The 26,290-nt window shown below is 40.2% G+C and overlaps 1 protein-coding gene across 6 annotated transcripts in view; it reads right to left on the minus strand.

The window, feature by feature from the left end:
- The window catches only part of LPGAT1 (lysophosphatidylglycerol acyltransferase 1), a 56,119-nt gene extending 30,354 nt beyond the window's left edge, over positions 1 to 25,765 (minus strand). For 3 of the 6 annotated variants that reach the window (XM_036342573.1, XM_036342577.1, XM_036342578.1), the window contains exons 1-4: positions 25,630 to 25,765; positions 25,196 to 25,385; positions 24,093 to 24,357; positions 871 to 989 (exon numbers count right to left, since the gene is read on the minus strand). In XM_036342573.1, the coding sequence (XP_036198466.1) occupies positions 871 to 989; positions 24,093 to 24,357; positions 25,196 to 25,327 (516 nt within the window). In that variant the 5' untranslated portion in view covers positions 25,328 to 25,385; positions 25,630 to 25,765. Of the gene's footprint in view, positions 1 to 870; positions 990 to 24,092; positions 24,358 to 24,489; positions 24,800 to 25,195; positions 25,410 to 25,629 lie in introns of those variants that run through there. The other 3 variants (XM_036342575.1, XM_036342574.1, XM_036342576.1) reach the window with 3 other exon arrangements.
- Between the last annotated feature and the right edge of the window lie 525 nt (positions 25,766 to 26,290).

Consider the following 26,290-nt stretch of genomic DNA (forward strand, 5'->3'; position numbering starts at 1 on the left):
GTTTTCTATATCCATCCAGTACTTGTGAGCTCACCTGCCACTGAATGCTTTTCATTGTGCACTTATGTATTGCTTGCCACACCCTCCCTCCACCTACCACTGGCCTGTTAATTCCTTTAAGAGTCGGAGAGTGTCTCATAGGATGGTATTCTATATTTATAGTCACTGACCATGAATACGAAGCATTCAGTAAATACTTAGTAATTTGTTTATTTATTATTAGGCCAAATATTAGCTCCATTAACTTTATATACTTCCTACTTATTTCGTTTTCTAAGAATAGAACCTCATTAACTTCTCCTAAGGTGATAATTCCTTTCATGCTAAAGACAATTTATTTTAAGCCCACCCAGTATATACATCTCTTTTAGTTATCAATAGAAGCAACGTAAATCAACAGTTCAAACAGCCTTAGCAACAATAAATGAGTCTGATATTTTCCTTCCAATATGCTTTACAAATGAAATCCAAAATAGTATTTGCCTTCTTTTCCTTTGGCTAAAGATCCCCAAATTCACTGACCACCTTTACTCTTCTATCTTAAGCAATACTGCTTTTGGTGTCTGTATTTCTCAAACTGGCAATCTACCACTTCACCTCAAGACAGCCCCCGATTTAAACCATACTAACTTTGTTAACAAAACAGCTTTATGGAGATATAATTCACATTATCCCCGTCATTTTTTTTTTTAAAGCCTCTAAACTCCTCTTCCGCAGTAACTCAGAATTACATATTTTTCCTTTTAAATTTTTCTAAATTTTCAGGAAAAATATACATATTAAAGTCTATGTTCCAAACCATAAGGTACTTGAATTGGTTCTGTTAACCTCCCCTTTCTGCTGTCTACTGCCGCCATCAGGATGGCTTACCAGCCCTTTGTCCTGGAGGCACATCATCAGAGTACACACATCTCCTGTTGCCTGATGATTCACCAGCATTACTGCTTCATCTTCCATAACTGCTTTAATATCGTCCCCCCACTCCATCACTGTAAGAATAAACAAGCTGTCATTTTAAAGATTTTTACATTATTAGAAACCTTATATTAGAAGAACTGGTATATATTAATAATGATATATACAACACTTAGCTAAAACTTCTGCAACTTCAGAACTTTATTTCCTATAAAAATCAGGACATTGATATAACATTTTGCAGAGCCCCAAAACATCTATTAAAATATAAAATGGTCAGACTCTTTGATCTAGAAGTCCTACTTCTTAAAATTTATCCTACAGAAACATTTGTCCACATAGGCAAAGATAAGCATAAAGTATGTTTAATGCAACTTATATGTTCACCAATAGAATGGCTAGGAAAATTATGATATAATGGAAGAGTATAAATCCATTAAAAGGATGGAGGGTATTTCTATACCCTAACCCAAAAAGGACTTGTTATCAAATAAACAGAGAAAAATCATAAAACAGTGTATATAGTATGATTACACGTTTTTAAAGAAGAAATAACATTTATATGTTGTAAATACATTGAAAAAAGCCTAAGGGGATGAATCCCAAACTATTAATACTGATCATCATTAGGAAGTGAGTCCCAGAGTCCTTCAAATTCTGCTTTAGAATAATATATGCAAATATTACAAAAATATGTTAAGTATTTTCATCTTAAAATAAGAAAATAAAGATGTTACATTTATTAAAAATCTCCAGATAAAAAGTCATTGAGCCAAAACCTATGTGTATACTCTAAGGAAAAACAGAGATATCTCCATGAGGTTATGCCTCGTTTTACAGTCAATTTACTTCACAGAAAAGAATGAAATTGAGCACCAGTTTCAAACATTAGTATCCTACCAAGAAGCTTACGACATGAATTACCAGAGGCTGGTTATACATTAGTATTCGCTCATCTCACTCACGGCTACAAGGAAAGAAGTCGAGCCACCTGTAGGTCATCCTTCCGGATGAAATAGGGATGATAGGGATGAGGAAACCTGCTTCACCTCCTCCAGCCTCCCTCCTCTCCACCCCTCTTCACTGTCACTCCACTACAACTAAGCTCCTCACAATAGAGGGAGCTCTTCAGAAGAGCTCATTAGAAAGGGGTTCTGCTAATTTTTTCTTTCTATTAAAAATATTTTCTTTAAGCAAGGCATCCATTCATTTCAGATCTCTTAAAATTTTAAATTAAGGAAATTTTCGGCTGGGTTGAACATACAGGGTGGGGGGGAAAGTAGGTGTACAGCTGTTTGTAAAGAAAATAATATAATAATGAATAAATAATAATACAAGAATAAACTCTTTGTTTTACATGCTCACATCTGTAAACCTACTTTTGCCCCTACCATCTACATTGTGATTCCCACTTGCAAAGTGCGGTGTTCCAATCACTCTATTAGATATTAATACTAATATTCAAATAGCTTACACTGTGTGGGAAAATTTTTTCATTTTATTTATTTATTTATTTTTAATCCTCACTTGAGGATTTTTTAAAATTGATTTCTAGAGAGAGTGGAAGGGAGGGAGGAAGAGGAAGGGAGAGAGAGAAAGAGAGAAATATCAATGTGAGAGAGACACACTGATTGGTTGCCTCTCTCAGGAGCCCTTACCGGGGCTAGGGAACCTGCAACGGGAATTGAACCCTGATCCCTCGACCCTTTGGTCCTCAGGCCGATGCTCTAACCACTGACCCACCAGCCGGGCAAATTTTTAAAATGAATGCGGTATGGACACTGCATCACGGATGTTAAGTAATCCGTAAGGAACGAGGTAGAGTAGAGGGAGAACAGTAGGAGAGCCCAGGGTCCTGCACAACGCGGCACCACTAACTTCCCTCCACAGTACCCATCCTTTCCCAAGTTCCCTATTCAGTTTGACTGACATCCTAATTTTACTGCAACATATTTAAACAGCTACTATATCATACATTGCTGGAGGAATATAAATTGGTGCAATAATTTTGAAAGTCAATTTGGCAATATATCAAAACTAAGAAACGTGAAAATCTTTTTTACCCAGCAATTTCACTTCTAGGGATTCATCTTACAGAAATACTTACTCATGCAAAATGACACATATCTAAGGCTATAGCAGCATTGTTTTTAAGAGCAAAGATAAAAACAACTAGGAAGGGAGACTAAGATGTATAGAAATGGAAAGAATGGTGGTTTCCAGGAGGGAGAAATGGGAAGTTGTTGTTTAATTCATATAGAGTTTTGATTTTGCAATATTAAAAATTTCTAGAGATTGGTTATATAATGTGAATATATTTAACACTACTGAACCATACACCTAAAAATGGTTAAGATGGTATGTTTTATGTTATGTGTATTTATCACAATTAAAAATAAAAAAGGAAGACTAGTTAAATTATAATATATCTGTGCAATGGAATATTATGCAATTATAGCATTTGTATACTGATACAGAATAGCATACTATAATAAAAGCAAAATATAGAATAGTGTGTGAAGAATGCCATCAATTGGCTTTTTTAAAAGGACTAAGGAGAATTCATTTACTAAATGAAAACTCACCAAATCCTGCCTCTATTGACAACCCCTCAATGGAAACAAACACACACACACACATCATTCTTTTATTAATTCACTCTTCATTCAGTAAATCAGCATCAGGCAATGTTCAGTGTTACGGATTTAAAATAAATAAGAACAAAAGTATTATTCTAACAGCAGTTAAAACACTCAAGAAAAGTCTAGCTTGGTTCTATAAATATTGAGCTGTGTGAAAAGTCTTCTGGTTCCACATCTATATAAATAGATATTTCATAACCAAATATTCCTTTAATGCAATCTCTGCTACATAAATGGAAAACACTAGAGCCCTGGCCAGTGTGGGTGTGGCTTGGTTGGTTGGAGCGTTGTCTCGTGCATGGAAAGGTCTCAGGTTCCACTCCATCAGGGCACATGCCCAGGTTTCGAGTTCGGTCTCTGATTAGGATGCATGCAGGAGTCAATCAGTTGATGTTTGTCTCTCCCATGGGTGTTTCTCTCTCTCTCTCTCTCTCTCTCTCTCTCTCAAATCAAATTTTAAAAAATGCTTTTAAAAAAAATACTAGTTACCTAGGGGAAGCATGTATGTAAATATAATTGCAAATGAAAATGCTTTTTACATAAGCTGTATCTTACCTGTTTGCTTTTATATAAACTGTGTTGGTTTAAATCTCAAAATATAAATTAAATTTAGAGCCCTCTGTACTGGGTTGAATAGTGTCTCCCCATAATTTACATCTGTCCTAAATCAGTGAATTTGGCCTTATTTAGGAACAGGGTCTTTGCAGATGTAATCAAGTTAAGATGAGGTCCTACTGGATTAGGGTGGGCCCTACTAACTCTAAATCCAAAATGACTGTTGTCCTTAAAAGGAGAGGGAAATGTGGACACAGAGATACAGAAGAAAAATAACATGTAACAACGGAGGCAGAGATTAGACTTATGTGTCTACAAGCCAAGGATCGTGGATAACCACCAGAAGGAAGCAAGAGGCAAGGAAGGATCTTCCTCGAGAGCCTTCAGAGAGAGCATGGCCCTGCCAGCACCTTCATTTTAGACTTCTTATCTCCAGAACTAGGAGAGAATACATTTCTGTTGTTTTAAGCCACTCAGTCTGTGGTGCTCTGCTATGGCAGGTCTCGGAACCTAATATGCCCCACCCGCCTCAACCCTGCTCATCCTTTCTCTTTCTTTTCATTCTATTCCCCCACAAATTATCATTTTTTTTCTAATCAAATATAGGAAAAGAACAACTGTATTATACTTTAAACACCTAGAACATTTTAACAAACATCTAACATTACTAGTATGTATGGTTCTCAATGTTCATCTCTATAATACTTTCAAGGTAAAAATCAAGTTAATCTACTACACATATTTATCTCTCAGCCATAACTTAGACATAATGTATTTTCAAAATAAATGTCAATTTACTAAGACTCACATGGCATACTAAATCAAACAAGTGAAGGTACTGGATCCACTTTTTTATTAAGAAATTCTGATGTTGCAAAAAGTCATGTTGAATTTTGTAATAATTTAAATATTATTCAACAATAAACTTAATATCTAATATATATGGTATTCTTCTTCTACTATACTCTAACCATACTATTATATACTTCAAAGAGAGAGTTATATGACTAACAAAATCAAGATAAAATGCTGAAAGAGAAAAAACATTTATTTTATGTATAAAGCAGCTATGTTTTTCAGGTCATATCCTGCTACCCCAGAACCAGTAAGCATAATAATGGAGCCAATATCTTAACCAAGGAATAGAATTATTTGCATGTTAAAGAATTGAAGCTATGGATGCCTGCCAGTTCTTGCATTGAACTTGATTAGAAGAATAAAAATATTTTAACACACTGTTCTGTGAAATGAATTCTCAAAAAATAATTGGGTCATGTCCACTAGTTCCAAAGGGAATAAAGGAAAACTGAATAAAAACTGGAAGAGAAGTTTGCTAATTGTAACAAACTTTCAAAATTCTTGTTAAAAACCAAGGCCAAAGATGATCACCTACTACTGCTACTGCTACTACTACTACTACATACATACACACACACACACACACACACACACTAAATCTCCCCCAAAACTTATAAACTAGAATTGATCAGGACATTTTACATCTCAAAAAGAAAATTTAAAAAATACTAATTCATCACAAATTCCTTAAAAACAGTGAGGCTAAAGCCATTATACTGACCCACAAGACAGAATTAATGTGGAGAAGAAAGGTTTCTTAATATATGACCATTATAACTTATCTTTCAAAGTTCAAAAAAAATTATGCCTGCAAGCTGATGCCACAAACTATTTTTCCACCCTGTACCTTGGTTTTCTCATTTATGAAACATTAATAATATCATTAATGCTACTCAAAACATTGTGCAAATAAATTAGAAATAATTGGTAGAATCAAGAGATCCTGGGTAACTGGATTACATGAGAGTTGAAGTCACTTTTGAAATGACTATTAAAAGAGTCATATGCCTACTGTGTCACGTACAGTCAGGTATTCTAATATGAATAGTAAAGATTAAAGAACAAAATAGCATATGAAGAATCTCACATAGCTCAAAAACTGTGGCTTTCAGCAGCCTACATGGAGGCAGATTGGACTGGATTCATTGAATGTTAGAAGTTAGTAGAGCAAATGGGGCAAGATAAAAAGAGAATGGGAACATAATTAAGGGTGGCCATGGAAAGTAGCTTAAGATACTAATTAATGGAGGGGGGACTGGTGAGGAAAGGAGCCAAGCAAGGGGGTTATTAACTAAAAGAAAACGAAGGGAGGACTATTATAATAGAGGTATTTGATGCTATCCCCTATCTCCAACCCTTACCCATCATATTCAAACTCCCAGAAGTAAGGCCCAGATGTTTTGAAAAAACCTCCTGGGTGAATCTGATATATACTTGTAAATAAGAACCACTGGAATTGAATGAGCTTTGCTTTATTTTATTTTTAAAAAAACAAGTATACAAAACATACTAGGAAATCATGGTCAGTGCCTCTTTTTGGCACTTAAAATTTAAGAGGTTAACTTGAAGAGGCAAGGTTCAAGGTGTAGCGTTTGAAAGGATTGCTTAACTAAAAGAATAACAGTAGCACATGGTATTACATAGATATAGAATTAAATACTAACCATCTTAATAGAGAACATTTATAGAATGTTTACTATGTGCCAAGCATTTATAATTACTAACAGAAAATAATTTACATTATTTTCTTATTTAATCTTCACAAAATTCCAAGTGTACAGATACCATTAGACCCAATTTACAATAGAAGAAAATGAGACACAAAGAGTAAGCAGTGTTTTCAATTAAGCAGATAGGAAGTAGGGGAACTAAGATTCAAAACCACTGTATCATGCTGTCACTGCTGGCCTGCTACAGGTCAGAGAACCTTGAAGACAGTAACTTGGATAAGTTGCTCACCGAGCCCCTGCAGCTGCCCATGATTATGCTAGGAAGTGAGATAGACAAGCCAAGTCCCAAAGTCCTCAACAAATAAAGTTAGTGGACAGCAGCAATAAAGAGGAATACAGAAGCATACTGCCAAATAATTAAGTGTTTTTTGCATGACAGTTGAATAATAACCAGGTGTAAAGAGGCAATGGGTATCTAAAGGGAAAAAAATCAACATTTTCTTTGGGCCCAGGATCTTGACTTTAACATGCTCAATACAGAATCAGCTCCTTACCCTAGCCTTCTCCATCTCAACAAAGGACACCATCATTCACCCAGTCAACTGAAGACAAAATCTAAGGCTATCTTTGATTCCTCCTTTTCCTTAGTTCTCCACACTCAATCCATCTTTAAAATCATGTGGTCTCTACCTCCAAAACACCTCCAGCATCCTCTGTCTATCCTTCTCTGCTCTCAACCAACCACTAACTCTTTGTTGTACTTCTGCAGTGACCTCCTAACTAGTCTTGCTTCCACTCTAGCCATCTGCTTAAAAGAAAGCTTCAGAAAAGAGTTTCCAATTCAAAATACTAATAAAATCAAAATCATCACTGGCATGCATGTATTAAAGAAGAGCAGGAAAGTCAAAGGTACTAATCAGTAAGTAACTAACTGGTATTTTTTTTTTTTTTTAAAAAGAACCCAACATATTAAAACAAACTCATAGATGAAGAGATCAGATTGGTGGTTACCAGAGGGGAAGTGAGTGAGTATTGGACAAAAAGGGGGTCAATTATATGGTGATGGATAATAACTAGACTTTTGGGGGTGATCAGTCTATAGTATATACAGATATTGAATTATAATGTTGTGCACCTGAACATCTTATATAATAAACAAACAAACAAGCAAACAAACAAACAAATAAATAAAATAAAATTCCATTGCTTTCAAAAGGGGAGCTATTGATATCTTGGGAAAAGCAATTGCTCCTGCAGTCATTAGGACTACAAAACTTTTAGCACCCAGCCAACAGTTTCTGTTACAACCCCCAAAACCCTACACATTTCCATACATCCCACCCCCATCTCCATCCCATTTAAGAACCACTAAGAGAGTTCAAGATGAGTTAGGTCAATATAGGCCTGTGGTAAAATCAGAGTGCGGTTAAATAACAAATGAGAATAGTACAAATAACATGAGGCCTAAGCATAAATGTGCTTATTGGAAACAGATCCTTCCCTCTAATGCCCACCCCTCACCCACTCAGCACCAGGATATGGCAGCCAGGAGTGTGGAAGAGTCTTCTCTAGAAAATCTGACCAGCTCTAGAGAAAAGATCTAAAAATATGGACATCTAGGGCTCTCCAATGAAATATTCCAATCAGATTACCCTACAACTAGGCACCAGATTTCTGTATATCTATATATATAAAAGCCCAGTGACCAGAACGGCAGAACAACCAGAACGACTGGAACGACAAGTGACTATGACGTGCACTGCAGCAGCCAACCAGCCTGATCTGGACCCCGATCGCCCCCACCCCCACCAGCCTGACCCCCGATCGGCCCTCAACACCCCGATCAGGAGTGGGGCTGCTGGCCAATCACCTGCAGCCCCTCCCCCAGACCGGCCCAGACAGATGGGCCCCATCGGGGCAGGCCAGCCGACCTCACCCGTGCATAAATTCATGTACCAGGATTCTACCTATCTTAACAAACACAGAAAGCCAGCAGGTGAAGGAACTGACATTATTTGGTATGGAGCAGGGGTCCTCAAACTTTTTAAACAGGGGGCCAGTTCACTGTCCCTCAGACCATTGGAGGGCCGGACTATAGTTTAAAAAAAAACTATGAACAAATTCCTATGCACACTGCACATATCTTATTTTGAAGTAAAAAAACAAAACGGGAACAAATACAATATTTGTATTTGCATGTGGCCCGCGGGCCGTAGTTTGAGGACCCCTGGTATGGAGGGTTGGGCTGGGCTGTGGGGATGAGGGAGAGTTGTTTTTTATTAAAGGGGGGTATTTTTGTAAAAGATAAGAATGTATTTAGTATCTTTATACCCTGGAAGCCAAGAGCAAAGATAAAAGGAGATAGTAATTAGTGAAGTGAAGCTAAGATGGGATCTTAGCTTTGGATAACTATAGATGGATGAGGGTGTACAGAAACTGGGGGAGGGAATAGAAAAAAGGGGGAGGGCAAGTCTCCAGATCACAGTCCCAGGCCACCAACCAAATCCAAGGCAAAGTGGGCAATGAGAGGAGTTAAAAACTGACCTTGGAAAGAGAAGTGTTCAGAAAATGATCATGAACATATATATATTAAGTGGAACTAAGCTAGACAAAGTTTGAGGTGTACCTTAAAATGAAAGAGCAGAAAGCAGACATAAGCATTCACACCAACCAAATGCCCAATAGGTCTTAAGCAAATAAATTCACAGTTGGAGCTAATATAGCCTCTGGTTTGAGGCTCGACTATATTTCCAAACTTTGAAATCTAAGCTAGTAAAGGAAGAAAGTACTAAGAATATAATCAAATGAGAAACTAATTAACTGTGTTACATAGTAGTACATTTTCCTATTTTGAAGAGCTTTCATTCATATTCTCTCAATTGCTACAGTAGCTCTAGAAGGCACACATGCCAGGTATCGGTCTTACTTAGAGCTGAGGATAGAGATGATATTGTACAAGGTAATACTGTAAGTAAGCACTATAAATCTGACTGAAATCCTGGTCTGTTGACCCCTGAAACCAAAGCATAGATAGCTCCTGTCTAAGGAGATTATCAACCACTCAACTAAACGGGAAGTGTGCTAAGTTTTCATGGCATAATGAAAACAGCATGGGCTTTCGAGTAGACCTTCATTCAAAGGTAGCTCTGTCCCTTGCTAGCTTTATCACCCACCAAAGCTCTATCACCCAAATTATTTAACTTCTACCAGTCTTCATTATATATAACTAGTGGCCTGATGCATGAAAATCGTGCACGGGTAGGGTCCCTAGGCCTGGCCGATCTGTGGGACGACCGGCGGGGTGGGACTATCCACCCCATTATTTTATATAATAAAAGCCTAATATGCAAATCGATGAACGGTGGAACGACCAGTTGCTATGATGTGTACTGACCACCAGGGGGAAGACACTCAATGCAGGAGCTGCCCCCCAGCCCGCAGGCCCCAGGCCAGCCAAGGCAGGTGCCAGCGGGGGCCCCTGATCGCCCTGCTGGTCACCTCCCACAGAGGGAGGTGACCGGCGGCAGCAGGGGGTGGGACCTGCAAGCAGGCAGTGCCAGGCTACCATGGCAATGCCAACCAGTCTCTTCGCCATAAGCATTCGTCCACTCACTCACGCATTCATTCATTCATTCACTCATTTCTTATTAAGCAAATAAGCAGCTACTTGTATTTGAAAAATATTTACATATATTTACAACACATAATTTATTCATCCACAGATGATATTTCATATGTACATAGATTCCTGACCCTCTAAGAGAACTATGAACCACTACAAGAAATCACAGCCCAGCCCTAGCCGGTTTGGCTCAGTGGACAGAGCGTCGGCCTGCAGATTGAAGGGTCCCAGGTTTGATTCTGGCCAAGGGCACATGACTGGGTTGCAGACTCAATCCCCAGTAGGGGGCGTGCAGGAGGCAGCCGATCAATGATTCTCTTTCATCACTGATGTTTCTATCTCTCTATCCCTCTCCCTTCCTCTCTGAAATCAATAAAAATATGTTTTATAAAAAAGAAATCATAGCCCAAAGGTTAGGAACCACAATTATAGAGTAGATGCCAAAGAGGTTCAGAAAGAAGGAAAGAGAAGAAACTGAAGGAGTGGAGAGTGATATCAAAGGGTTAGATAAGTAGGTAGAAATTTTCAGAGAAACTGAAGATCTTAGGGAGAGGAAGAATATCGGCGAAAAAATGCAGCGGGGCTGAGGCGGAGCAGTCTTACTAAGTAAGAGTCAGAATAGGAGCAAATTATGCAGGCGCTGCCTGCCTCCACCACCAGGGCCAACATTTAAGTGCTTTCTTGCCCTGATAAGTGTTATCTCATTAAATCTTCACTAAGAATAGTTCCCTAAATACTTTAGTCATATACGTGTCCCCAGTTTCATCAGGTACAACTCTAAGTGGTTCGACATCTCGACTTTTCCATCTTAAAAATAAAAAAATGTAAAAAGCCTTCTCTTGACTTAATTTCTCTCCTGCAACTATCACCCTCTATTCCTTCCGAGCCAAACTTCTGGAAAGTCACACGTTTGTGCCTGCATTTTATCTTCTCCCATTCATCATTTATCTCCAACCCACTCCAATCTAATTTCCACTTCTACCACCTCAATGAAGCTGCTCTTGCCAAAAGCAACAAAGGGTAAGTCAGCTCTCATCTTACAAAAGACACTCTCAACAGCATTCATCAGACCGCCGCCCTGACACACAACTGACTTCTGACATCACATTCTTAGGGCAGGCATTCCTTCTACTTCTCCACTGTTCCTTCTTAGACTCCCCCATCCTCCAAATGTCGGAATCCTCTGAGTTTGATCCTGGGCCTCGAGTCACTCAGCACTTACAATCTCCCTAGGTGATCTCATCCATCTCCATGGCTTTAAATACTATTGGTAATTTCCCAGTCTACTTTTCTGACTCAGGTTTCTCTTCTGAGTTCCAGACTTCATACCTATATGTTTACTTCAGAGCTCCACTTAGATGCTTCTCAGCTGTCCCATGCTAAATTTGTATCTTTCCTCTCCATGTTACTCCTCTGGGCTTCCCTAACCACCCAGCAGCTCATACCAGAAATCTCATGGTCATCCCTATCACCTACCCTTCTGTAATGGAATGAAATGCTGGGCCTCTGTGATTCCATTTATGCAAGCCTAATTTGATCCCATGGCCTTCAGGTTAATAGCTTCTTGCATATAGACATGCTAATCATTAGAGCAATTCTCCTTGCAGCTTGAGTTTTACAATAATAGCCCTTTACCATAAGGTGCCTCTCCTGAAGAGATGAAGGGAGTATGTACAAAAATAATGATATATATCAAAGATTTGCAGGAAACTCAGAAGCAGACTCACATCAACTAGAGTCAGAATAAGAACAAAGAAGATTCACAATCTTCCTCAAACCCCTGCTGGCGCCCAACTGTTTGCAGATGGCAAGCACCTCTTGCCCCTCCCATTTACCCTTTCCTTGACATAAAAGCAGCCTAAACTCTGTACTTTCTTAAGATGAATTTGAAGCATCACTAAGTCTTCCATCTTCTCAGTTGGTGCCTTCTTGGTCAATTTAACTTTTCCATATGCCAAACTCTGACATTTTGAATTTTGGTCTTTCGAAGTGTCGGGTACACTGACTTCGGTCTGGTAAGACTTCACTGCATGCTCTATGTCCAATCCCTCAGCTAGTTCCTACAATTTTCCTCCTACAAAACTCTTCAATTAGTTCACTTATTTCCATCTCACTGCCATCACCTAGACCCATGGTCGGCAAACCGCGGCTCGCGAGCCACATGCGGCTCTTTGGCCCCTTGAGTGTGGCTCTTCCACAAAATACCACGTGCGGGCGTGCACGTACAGTGCGACTGAAACTTCATGGCCCATGCGCAGAAGTCAGTATTTTGTGGAAGAGCCGGTATTTTGCAACTATCACCTCACCTGTCTAAGGTGACCATCTTCCAGAGGGTATCTTTGTACACTCTCAATTCTCTCTGATCCATTTCCACAAAGTCCGCAGAGTATAGAATTACAAATATGAATTTGATCTCACCATCCCCTTACTTAAAATCATTGAATGGTTTCCTCTTAATATAAATTTTAAAATCCTTAATATGCACTTAAAAAGGCTCAATGGATTTGGCCTTATCAACTCCCATCACAACCACTCTACTCCTCTCCTCATTCACTCCATACTGCAGTCAATCTAGCCTTCCCTTTGTTCCTCAAACATGACAAATCTTTCATCCTCTGTATACTCTGCCCCTTACCCAGCATCACCTGGTCAACTCCTACTCATTCCTCAGTTCTGTCTCAGTACCACTTTCTCAAGGAGGCATTCCTCCCTGACAACACTCATTTCCAGATTAAGCCCTCTGTTACTTAATTGCATAGCCCCTCTACTTGTTCTTTGTAACCCTTCTCACAGTTGTGATTACATGGTTATCAGGTGACTCCTGTTGTCTCCCACACAAAACAGTCAACTACAGAAGCACAGGAGCTGTGCTGTTTTGTCACTGTTCTTCCACCACCAGCACAGGGCCTGACAGAGAAGGTACTCAAATATTATCAGAATAGGTGACTGAATCAATTAGAAGACAGGTAAACATAAATTGCTCTGAAGCATTTCATAATGATGAAACTGAGGCTCAGAGAAGTGACTTAACTAGCTCAAAGTTATACAACTAGTAAGTTGTGGTGGCAGGACCCAAACTCATATTAACTCAAAAGTCAATTTTTAAAAAGATATCATACTATCTCTAATATCATATTTAATTTAGCAGTATCTATTCTTCATTAAAAATACAACATCTTTATATACGTATTTTGGGCTTAAAATGGTTTTAAATGATTATTTCAGTTTTAAAATAAATGCCCAATTCAGTCTCTCATGTATAAAAATCAATTCTATCCCACCCACAAAAAAACAGCCTGCCACTCACTAAAAATGACCCTTGTTCCTTATCCATGTAATTTATACTTTATTCTACAAAATAAATGTAGCTTCCAGTTAATTTTCATCTCTGGAAGGACCTCAATTACCTTTAAAAAATGGAACCATCACATTAGGGAAAAATGTGCATATTGATTTCCATTTTCTAGAAAACTTTTTGCAGGTCTCTTTTGGAAACATATTTCATAGTAAACGTAACTATTCCCCAAGCCATCCATCAAAATAAAAACTATGCCAAAAATCCTTTTGGTAGAAATTAGTCTAAATCACATTCTCTAGCACAGTATTTTACAAATCAATAACTTTGCTAACTGGCAGTAGGTAGTCAATAAACATTTGGTTGATCAATCACACAAGATACTCCTACAACTAATGTTCTATTTTCTTGAGAAAGCAAATATTGTTATTAACAATAACTCCTACTGAAACACATAACTAGTAAGCATTTCTTCAACATAGAGGTAGGAAAGGGTCATTTAACCCATTATAAATATTGTTAAAAAAAACTATTGTCAGTGAACATTTTAAAATCCAAAATAAAGTTAAATTAGGATTTCTGAATTACTATTGAAGTCATAATATATAACAAAAAGGGTCATGAATTTTTAATGAATTAAAATACTTTAAAGTATACTTAACACTCAAAACTTATCACAACACTATAGTAATAAAAATAGCATGTTACTGGCATAAAGAGAGACATATACAATCAAAGAATTAAAATTGACAGTCCAGAAATAAACCCATATGGCCAACTGATTTTTAACAAGAGTACTAAGGTCGCTCAATGTGGAAAGAATCATTTCAACAAACTATGCTAGGACAACTGGATATTCTTATGCAAAAGAAGGAAGTTTGGACCTTTACCATATGCCAGAGAGAAAAATTAATGCAAAATGGATCAGAGACTTAAATATAAATGCTAAACTCTTCAAAGGAAACATAAGTGTAAATCTTCATGACCTTGGTTGGATTAGGCAATGGTTTCCCAGATATGACATCAAAAGCACAAGTAACCACACACACAAAAAAATTGATACAGTATAGTATACAGACTATAGAAAAAATATAATAATTCAACTAGAGGCCCAGTGCACAAATTCATGCACAGGTGGGGTCACGGGTGGGGAGGAGAGTGCCAGGATGCAATTGGCCCTCCAGGGAGGTGGTAGGACGCCCTTGCAGGCCCAGGATCTGGATCTGTCCCGCTGACATTCATGGTGGTTATCAGGAGCCACCTGGCAGCCACTTTTATATTGTTTCTTCTTTGCAGAGCATCTAGGGAGGGGAAGTGGCCATGGCTGACTTCTAGAAGGCTGGCAGCACTGTCAGGATCATGCTGCTGCGCTGGTCTGTTGGTGCCTGGCCCATTCTCCGGAGATTGGACCTGCAGGACTACTGAAGGAGTGAGTGGCTGCAGCCCGGGCTGGTGGGCTGCCAGGACAGGTCTGTCAGTTGAGCAGCACTCCTGCTGTGGGAGCGCACTGACCACCAGGGGCCAGCTCCTGCGATGAGCACCTGCCCCCTGGTGGTCAGTGTGTGTTATAGCAACAGGTTGTTCTGTCACTTAGGCTTTTATATGTAGATAGATAATAAAAAGACAAACAACCGGCCCTGGCTGGTGTGCTCAGTTGGTTGAGCATTGTCCCATGCACCAAGGGGTCGCCAGTTCAATTCCTGGTCAGGGCACATGCCCAGCTTGCTGGCTCAATCCCCAGTAGGGGGTGTGCAGGAGGCAACCCATAGATGGTTCTCTCTCATGGATGTTTCTCTCTCTCTCTCCCTTCTTCTCTCTCCTTAAAATCACATTTTAAAAAAAGACAAACAACCTCATTTAAAAACGGGCAAAGGATTTTAACACATTGCAGACCAGTAGTTTTATTGCTAGCTTTACCCAGTGGCCAGATAAGTTTCTACTGAACGAGTACAAAAAACATTTTACATAAATGTTAAAGGCACGCCTTAAAATTAAATACCCATTGCATTTTGAAGTAATTTATTACATGTTCTTACACACTAATATTTTTTAAAGTATGATACTTTGTAAAACACTGTATAATATGAAAACATGAGAATTCTTGTGATCTGTCCGCAATTTAATAGACATTTCTCCAGAGATACAAATGGCTAATAAGCACATGAAAAGATGCTCAACATCATTAGTCACTAGGGAAATGCAAATCTAAACCACAATGAGCTACCACTTCACTTACATAGGATGGCCAAATTTAAACTACAATAACCCAGAAAATAAGTATTAGTGCAGATGTAGAGAAATTAAAACTCTTCTAAATAGGGAATGTATAATGGGACAGCTTCTATGGAAAACAGTTTGGCAACGCCTCAAAAAGTTAAACATAGAATTATCATATGACCCAGCAATTTGACTCCTAGGTCCAAGAGAATTAAAAACATATGCTCAAACAACTATATGCCAACAAGCTGGACAATATGAATGAAATAGACAAATTCCTAGAAAAATACAAACTCCCAAAACTGCATCAGGAAGAATCAAAAAACTTGAATAGGCCAATAACAACTGATGAAATAGAAGCAGTAATCAAACAACTCCCACCAAACAAAAACCCAGGCCCAGAAGGCTTCACAGGGGAGTTTTACCAAACATTCAAAGAAGAACTAACACCTATACTTCTCAAACTATTTCAGAAAATCTAAGAGGAAGGAACACTTCCAAATTCTTTTTATGAGGCCAGTATTATCCTAATTCCTAAACCAGATAAAGACACTACAAAGAAAGAGAATTACAGGCCAATATCCCTGATGAACATAGATGCCAAAATCCTCAACAAAATATTAGCAAATCGCACCCAACAATATATTAAAAAGATCATACACCATGATCAAGAGGGATTATTCCATGGATGCCAGGCTGGTACAATATTTGCAAATCAATACACGTGATACATCACATAAACAAGTTGAAAGACAAAAATCACATGATCATATCGATAGACGCAGAAAACACATTCAACAAAATCCAACACCCATTTTTTATAAAAACTCTCAGCAAAGTGGGAATAGAGGGGGCATATCTCAACATGATAAAGGCCGTTATATGACAAACCTATAGCCAATGGTTAAAAACTAAAACCATTTCCCCTACGAACAGGAACAAGACAGGGATGCCCACTTTCACCACTCCTGTTTGACATAGTTCTGGAAGTGCTAGCCATAGCGATCAGACAAGAAGAAATAAAAGGCATCCAATTTGCAATGACATGATATTGTACATAGAAAACCCCAAAGACTCCATCAAAAAACTACTAGACTTAATAAATGAATTTGGCAATGTAGCAGAATACAAAATTAACACCCAGAAATCTATGGCTTTTTTATATACCAGTAATGAACTCACAGAAAGAGAAACAAACAAACAAAAAAATTCCATTTACCATTGCAACAAAAAAACTAAGATACCTAGGAAAAACGTATGTCCACACAGAGTGGACATACATGAATATTCACAGCAGCATTATTTACAATAGCCAAAATGTGTAAACAAACCAAATTTTCATCAATTGATGAATGTATAAACAAAGTGTGATCTATCCATACAATGAAATATTCAATCATACAAAGGAATGAAAGACTGACATGTTACAATATAGACACACCTTGAGAACATTATGCTAAATGAAAGAAGTCAGACTCAAAAGACCATATATTGTACGATTCCATTTATAGGAAATGTCCAGAATAGGCAAATCCATAGAGATAGAGCATAGATTAGTGGTTGCCAGAGGTTAGAGAGGAAGAAATGGGGAGTCACTGCTAATGGGTGGGGGGGGGGTGATTAAGTGTTCCGGAATTAGTGAATGGGGAGGATGGTTGTATAATCTTGCAATTATAATAAAGATCACTAAATTGTACATTTTAATATGGTAAATTCTAAGGTGTGTGAATTATATCTCTTTGGGGTAGATAGGCAAAAAACATCAAATCATAAGGAAAAATTCAAGCTGGCTTCACACATCTCCATGACAACATTTAATGCCAAGAGACATTTTTACAACACCTGTAAGAAAGAAAGAGTAAGCCAAAGATTTTATTGCCTACTAAGATGTCCTTTGAGTATAAAGCAATTAAAAGAAGTTCTGAAAATATCGTAAAAATAATATTCCTATGTTGTTCCCATGATTCCTTATTGAGAAACTACTAGAGGATGCACTTTAGCCAACCAAAGGCTGACTGGGAAAGTCTTCATCAAAAGTGCTTGGGTGGGCACTATATATATTTAACTGAAGAATTAAGACTAAACCAGAAGGAAATGAGGGTAATAAAATAAAACATAAATATTATAGGCCATAACAAAATATAAATGCAAGTAACAAAAACTGGAAGAAAGGAGAGAGTGAGCAGGGAGCACTGATTACTGATTACCTTGATGTAATAGCTGAGAGTAAATGGATAGCCTTAAAGCTCACAAAGCAAGTAGTATAAGTATAAGACTCATAATAGTGCAAATTTAAATATATTGTGAATAAATATTATTGACCATTGACTAAAATTGGATGATGGAAACGAGAAAGAGGAAGAGAGAAGAGAGGATTTAAAAAGAATTTTACTTTTGTTTATCGAAAGACAACTAATAGTTATTATCAATAGAGAACTAAAGCTATCATATAAAGTAACTGAGAAGACAAATATACAAGCCTTACTAAATATCAGAACAATAAAAAAGCAAAGAAAAACAGACTACACAGTGAAAGGCTTAAAATTTATATATATAAAAACAGAAAACAAAATAAAGTACAATGACAGAGCACTGATAAAACATAATCTGACATATCAATAAATGTAAATGGATTCAACTCATTAAAAGAGATTTTCAAATTGATTGATAAAGCAAAACCTAATTCTATACTGATTATTAGACACATATCTAAATCAGTCATTTAAAAAGTTCAAAAACAAAAGGATGGGCAAAGATATACCAGGCAAATGTAAACAAAAAGAAAGTAGGAATTGTTTCACCAGCTCTTTATCTGAATCCAGAATCCGAAGTCTTACGCACTAAAAATACTGCTTCATAAGCTTCTGTAATACTGCACATGGGCATGAATGAATATATATTTCCAAAAGAAAAGCTATCTAGAATAAATTACTCAATTACATTTGATCTTTGAAATAAAGCTACTTATCAAATTTGAAGTACCACCAGGCTGCTGAATTTAAAGCATTTAGTAATATTTACCTTTAATGGTTTATTTTCTATATAAAAATCAAAACATTGTACTGAAAACTCCTCAGCTGAATTTATGTCAAGATCAGTTTTCAACCTAACATCATACAGCAACTCCTCACTCTAATGGGTTTATCGTCAAGCATTCAAAAATTAAAATTCCAGTTGGACTATTGTTCTCTGTAAGAGGAGAGACTGAAGTAGGATTTTTATCACTTACAGTACACTAAAAATACTTCTGATGAAGCAACATGTTTTTAACTTCTTCCAGAAATCCAGACATAATAGAAGCTCAATAAAGGTGTGTTAAGTTAGCAAATGCGGTATTATAGGATATGTATTTATATGTATTTATATGTATGTGTGTGAAAAACATGACGCAGTTTCAGATTTATATTTGGGGATTGCAATACCTGGATATCAGACCTTTCAGGAAGGTAGGCAGCTAAAGCACCTCAGCTGGGGCCAAGAAAGAAAGAAGGGATCGTTCAAGAAATATGTAGACACTATGGCGCACTCTGAGCATCGAGCACCAAACTGGGCTCCAGGGTTATAAAGAAGATCATGTCTCCAGTGCTCACAGAGCAGGTAAGGATCTCGCGCCGCCTCCCCCGCCCCCCCGCCCCCCATCTCCAGTGAGTCAAAGCCAGATCAAGACATCTGACTCCCAGAGTTGTAAACTGCAGTGTTCTCTCCCTTGAACAATGCCTTTCATATGTTGACAGGGCTCACAGTAAAACAACACTTTCAGTAGCACTACCTAGTACAGATAGATACAAACTTTTCTGATCTTCTCTATTTAACTCTATTATATTTTACTTTTAAAAAATGTTCATCTTGACACACTAAATTGGTTTATGACTCAATCAAGGTGGAAAAATACTGCTCTAGAAGATATATTTTCTACATTTTTCTAGAATTTCAAGGTCATACATAATTCCAAGTATTTTTTTCTCACAGGGTGAATTTGTATCCCGGTAAAAAACACAATCAAATAATCAACCCACAAAGACTAACATAGAACCATGACAGCTGTCACTTGGGGAGTAGGAGGAAGCTAAACCTAATCTCCATCAGCTTCCCTAAAACCACCCAAGTAAATACCCACTCTAAGAGAAACAGCATTTGCTAAGCAAAAATAGTTTAGTGGCAAGTGCCCTGACAACCCCAGCTCCCTCTCAGCTTGACTATGGCCCAAAAAGACTCACCCTATATAACTGGTGCTTCCAGTTACAATGAATATTTTTAAACAATTTTGTGTAAGAGACTTTAATTAAATGTGTTTGGATGGGGAACAATGAATTTATTAAAATAAGTGAATGAGATTCAAAACAAACATTTTATTTTTAAAAATTCTCCCTGGAATTTGCCAGTGTCCACTTAAGTTGAGGGGAGAGAAGTGTACTGATTTATCACAGATATGAATCATTCATTAAGCTAGTACCTCTTTTGGTGTGCCCTTGAAATATTAGCGCAAAAGCAGTATACACGTTTTCCTCCACGTGAGATATTTCTACAGCCCTTCCCACAAAAGGAAATCCAGTACCAACAAGCATCACTACTTCGTCTCAAGCTAGAGATGAACAAAACAAACCCCAATATCTTCAGAGATCTTTTAAGAACTGTGTTTCCCCCCATGCCCTGGCCTAGAAGCACAGGTGATTAGAGTGATACCCAGGTGGTAGGGACACATCCTGGGTTGTAGGCTGCATTCCTGGTGGGGGTGGCCGATCCCGGATTCTCTCTCATCACTGGTGTTTCTCTCTCTCTCTCTTTTTCTCCCTCTATAAATGTAATAAAAATATATAAAAAATAAATATAAATAAATAAATAAAAAAGAACTGTGTTCCCCTAACAAGACATAAAGTCAGAAACCAGCAGAAAGGCCAGAAAACCCCTTTCCGTCCTCTTTGTCTTCTCCAGCTCTGAGAACTCAAATGAAATACAAAAATGTTCATTCAAGCCCTAGCCGGTTTGGCTCAGTGGATAGAGCGTTGGCCTGCGGACTAAAGGGTCACAGGTTCAATTCTGGCCAAGGGCATATGTCTGGGTTGCGGGCTTGATCCCCAGTAGGGGACATGCAGGAGGCAGCCTATCAATGATTCTCTCTCATCATTGATGTTTCTATCTCTCTATCTCTCTCCTTTCCTCTCTAAAATCAATTAAAAAAGTATATTTAAAAAAAAAAAATGTTCATTCAACTTCATTCCCCATCCAAGAAGCATGTCTGAGTTTAAAGGACACAGTTTAGTGACATTTGCCTCAAATTAAAAGATAATTGTAAAAAGCTTGAATAAATCTTCGGGCCTTTCCTAAAAGAAACCTATTTAGAACTATGTTTAGAAAAGTATTCTTTATAAAGATAAAATGCATTTTTCCTAAGAAATAGGAGAAAGCCATACTGACTATTCATTAACTCTGTCCAACAAAACTTTCTGTGATGATGGAAATGTTATACATCTGCACTGTCCCATACAATAGCCACTAGACACCTAGTACAGAGCACTTGAAATGTGGTTGGTGTGACTGAGAAACTAAATTTTATTTCATTTTAATTAATTTAATTTAAATAGCCACAGAGTCTAGAAGCTACCATATAGGGCAGTGTAGGATTGATAAGCAACATAAGCCGTGTAATCGACTTGTCTTAGACAGAATACCACATTTTGAAAAAATGATACTCTAAACCAATATTCACTTTTCAGCTTCCTAATTAATATTTAATTAATTCGTATTTAAGGTTTCCTCGGAAGTGGTTTTTCAACAAAGTTTGGCCATTTTTATTCTAAAACATGAACAGACGAGACCTGCTGAGAAGAATTCCTTTAACAAGGTTCAATTTTCCATCTGTGAAATTTCAGCAGAGGGGGAAAAACAAAACTTAAACCCATCCTCCTCTTGATACAAAAGGAAGAAATGAAAGATAAATTCCTACAGAGGTTATTATGACCTCCTAGACTAGTGATTTTCAACCAGTGTGCGAGCGAGGGCAGGCACACTGGTGTGCCACAAGAATTTTTAAAACATGCAATAGCTGACTATTAAGTCAGGGGCACTGACTTCTTTTCCCTTAGATTGTCAAATTTAAAAAATGACAACAGCCAACACAACAATAGCTGTCCAATGTGAGTAAGTCAAAATTATATCTTTTTTTATCAGATTGGCAAAAAAAAAAGTAACATTTTTTTTGGTGTGCTGCAGAATTTTAGTAATTAGTTTATGTGTGCCATGAGATGACAAAGGTTGGAAATCACTGTCCTAGATGCTTTTTTGGGTACATCTGCCCATCAATCCCTGCTTATGTTTGCTTTAGACCCAGTTGCAGCTTTCAACGAATGTCATTCCTACATTTGTTTGACCTCTTGACGATGCTCTGCTATGATCAAACCATGACCAGACCCTCTAAAAGTAGTCTACCTATAGAAAAACCATTTAAAATAAGCACACGAAAATAATCTACTCTTAAATGAGACAAACTGACCAAATGGTCAAAATGCAATAGCCTGAAGACAGCAAATGCTTCAGAGAGACTAAAATGTGCAGATCATGTCAAGACCAAGCAGGTGGCCAAAGAAACATGCAGTTCCATAGACAGCAAGGAAGAGACACCCCAAGAAAATACGCTTAAAATACACTGCGGCCCTGCTGTGGCCATAGGATAATTAACTTTAACTTCAAGCAGCATTACAGCTGCACTCCTTACAATCTCAAGGTCAATGCCAAATTAATTTTTTTCAGTTTCTCATCATGCTAACACTTATACACAAATATACCGCACACACAAGCACAAGCATTTCAGTAATTGCATCGAGTTTAAGTAGAATGAACTTCGAGAATTTACATCTAAAAACCCTATCAACTCATTTTAAAAAAGCAACTGAAGTATACCATACAGAGAACAAAGCCACTCGTACCATATAGGATATCTGGGGAAGCACAAACTATATACAGCAAAGCAATTCTAAAACAGCAATGCAGTTCAGGTAAATGTTCAACACCATAGATGAGAACTTCATTTTTTCTCTATCGCCCCTACTGCTACCACAAGTTCCTATGAAAGGACTAGAAGCTCACTAACTATGCCCAAAAAGCATTAGGATCTAAACAGAACATATGACAAGGAAGCAATGCATACACTACCCAGGGACTCTGGGGTTTCCAGTATCATAAATGGCATCGCCAGGAGGAGAAAAGGCCTCATCTGGGGCGACTGAGAGCACTCTGACCTGGCAAGAGTCTGTCAGACTCCATAAAACCTGGGTGCTGTCAGTCCTTTTCTCACGTGTCTGGACAAAATCTGCAGGTGCAGCCTGGGCAGGAAAGAGGGAGGCAGAGAATTTAAAATGGGGAACTGCTGTGCTGTTTGAGCCTGAGAGTACCTTCCTCACTCTTCTAAACTCCGAACTACACTCCACTGACCCACACCATCTACAGGAGCCCATCAGTCATAAAAATCTAAAAGCCTCAATAGTCTGAGACAAGTGCTAAGAAACCTCAATGCTTTTTTTCATCATCCCAATTCTTAGGGGGGAAAAAAAAGTCAAATCAATATACTACACAATGGAGAATTTTCATCAGTGAGGCACAAGTTCTCACAGCACACCAGGCCTCAAAACAGAAAACAAACCCTACTTCTCCTCTAGGTCTCTAAAAGTCCACTCCAGAACAGCACTGGTCCTGCTTCCCGAAATGCAAGGTAAAGGCAGAAAGAAAAATGTGCTTAAAGGCATTCAGAAGATAAATTAGCTTAACATATGTTAAACTGAACCTTTACATTTAATCTTCTAATATAGATTTATGAGATAAAACAGAGGTTCTAGTAAGCAAAAGAAACGTACGTAAGAGAAAAGAGTCATTTTTTTGCTTGACTTAAAATCTTAACAGTACAATTATTATATTAAATGAACAAAAACATATTAAACTATCTTAACACACATATAGCTCAGTCCTTTTTCTAAAAGCCCACTGTTTATGAGCTAAGTATCTTACCTCTTCATTTTATAAGCCTTCAAATACTATATAACCCACTCACTCCTATTTCTCTAAGAGAGCTTCTGCAGACCGGTTTTACTAACTGTCAATCACATAAATAACATGTCATTGAAGGAATTTATCAACATATAGTTATGAAATTATACTGCTGAAAATACCCTTATTAATTGGGATTCTAAAGAAAAAAACTCAGAATTGTTTTCTATGTATTTTTCAATAGTCCAAGCGTAAAAACATCGTCCACCCAAAGTATAACATATAGTTAATCATGGCTCCTGAACAGTACATACATAAAACGAAAGGGCTCCCGCTCTTACCTGTATATCCAGCATACCATCCCCATGAAGCCACCATGCCTAGGAGCCATTTGTACATGATTCCTTCAATGTACCAGAAGCTCTTACTGTCCAGCACGCGGAGGGGCTGAAGCACAATCACATAGAAGACGTAGGATGAAATTGCAACCAGGTTGTTGGCAACCATGAAGGCAAACCTCATCAGGGCTTTCACCAAGGTCCAGCCCAGCCAGGGAGCTCGTTCCAAAGTCACAGCCATTCTCACATGGGAGTCCGTCCTGTCTTTCTGGGGTGAAAGGAAAATGCATTTTAAAAAGGCACACGGGTTAAACACATCTACACAGCCACCAACAGAGAAAATCGTCTCCAGCACACACACAAATAAAAGTAAATAAAAGAAAATCAGGGATCTCAGTACCTCGGTGATCTCTCCGGGAAATTCCAGAGGGGGACAGAGAGCGAGGGAGGAGGAGCCGCACAAGGTCAAGGGAGCCGCTCACAGAGGCGCAGGGTATGTCATAATATATTTAGCAAAGGAGAGCGCCGTGCCCACGAACTAACCGGCGGCCGTCCTCGCACCGCGCCTCACTGCAGTCTTCTGTTTTAGACACTCAGACCGACAGACAGACAGACCCACTTGCTTCTGCCACCCTCAGGCTCTCCCAACTGAGGACACGAGTGGCGAGAAGGCTGGCACCTCTCGATCAGATTTCCCAGATTCCGGAGACCCGGTACCCTCTCCAACACCATTCATGCACAGAATCAGTCTCTCGCGTTGGCAAAAGGAGTTCCGCTTAAAAAACGCTCATTTGCGCAAAGGGGGCTTTTGTTTTCCTTTTTTAAGAAAGAAAGGAGGGGGGGCCAGAAAGGGGGCAGAAAGGTGAGAAGAAAGCAAATGGGGGGTAATACAGCGAGAAGGAGGAAGGGCAGGAGGAGGGGAAGGCGAGGGTCAAGGGATGGAGGGGATGAAGTCCCCGAGCGGAGAGGGCCGGGCGCGGGGGAGGATGGAAGGAGCGGGGAGGCGGGGGCGACGACTGCGCCCGGCTGGCGGGTGGAGCCCGCAGCGGTTTCCGCGGGTGGGGACGGGGTCGGGGCGGCGGTGTCGGCCCGCGCGCCCGGCTCACCTCGGCGTGCGCGGCCGGCTGGCGCAGGAGCGCGGGGGCGAGCGGGGCCGGGGACCGGCGGCCCTGGGCGCGCGAGTGCGCGGCGGCGGCGGCGGCGGCGGCGTGTGTCCCCGGACGAGGGGTCGCGGTCATGGACCCGGCGGCGGCCCAGGCGCGGCGCGAGCGGGCGCCTTACTGCCCTCGCGGCTGCCTGCGGACAGAGGGACGGCGGGGACTCAGAGGCCGGACCTGTCACCGGGGCGGGTCCCGGGGAGGCGGGCGGACGCCCCGCGCTCCCGCCTCCTCCTCGGGGCCTACCGCGCCCTGGGTCTCTCGTGCTGCCGCCGCCGCGGCCGCCGCCTCCCAGCCGCACGACACCCCTTCCCCACCCCCCGGCGCCTCCCCGGGCCCGGCGCCGCCGCAGCCCCGGGCCTGCGCCCGCCGAGCCGGGTTACCTCGGGCTGGCCGAGCCCCCGCCCGGGCTGCGGGAGCCGGAGGAGCCGGAAGAATGCATGGCCGGCGGCGCGGCCGGCGGAAGGAGGCGGCGGCGCGACCCGGACCCGCTCCTCTGGCTGCGGCGCGGCCCGCGCCCGTCCCTGGCGGCGCGGAAACGCGGTCCCCACGGCCCGATCGCGTTCGCCGGCTGGTGGGGAAGGGAGGCGGGAGGAAGCGGCGGGAGCCGGACTGCGGCGCCGCCGCCCCCAGAGCGCCCTCTAATGAAGGCGCCGCCGCCGCCGGCCCGCTCGGCCCGCCGCCGCCGCGCCCCCGAGCCCGCTGGTCCCAGGGTCAAGGCCCGTGGGGCTGCCTGGCCTCAGGCCGAGACCTTGCCGAGGCCGGGTCGGAGGAGAAGGGCCGCTCGGGAACGGCTAGGAACGAGCCCCATCCTTACGCCACACGAGGGACGCGTGGGTCCAAGTGGAGAGCCCGGTTCAGCCCGGCCCGCCGCCGCGCATTGTTCGGGCGCCTCTGACAGCGGTCGCGGTCACGGCCACGCCGGAGGCTGTCTCCTTGAAGAGTGCGCGCGTCCTCCCTCCCCTCTTGCCTCGGGAAGCCCGGTGGCTCTCGGGGCTTCCCTTCTGAACCTCTCCGGACGATTAAGGTCTAGAGTTTAAAATC

This window comes from Myotis myotis, unplaced genomic scaffold, assembly GCF_014108235.1.
Source record: "Myotis myotis isolate mMyoMyo1 unplaced genomic scaffold, mMyoMyo1.p scaffold_m19_p_18, whole genome shotgun sequence".
Classification (NCBI taxonomy): domain Eukaryota; kingdom Metazoa; phylum Chordata; class Mammalia; order Chiroptera; family Vespertilionidae; genus Myotis; species Myotis myotis.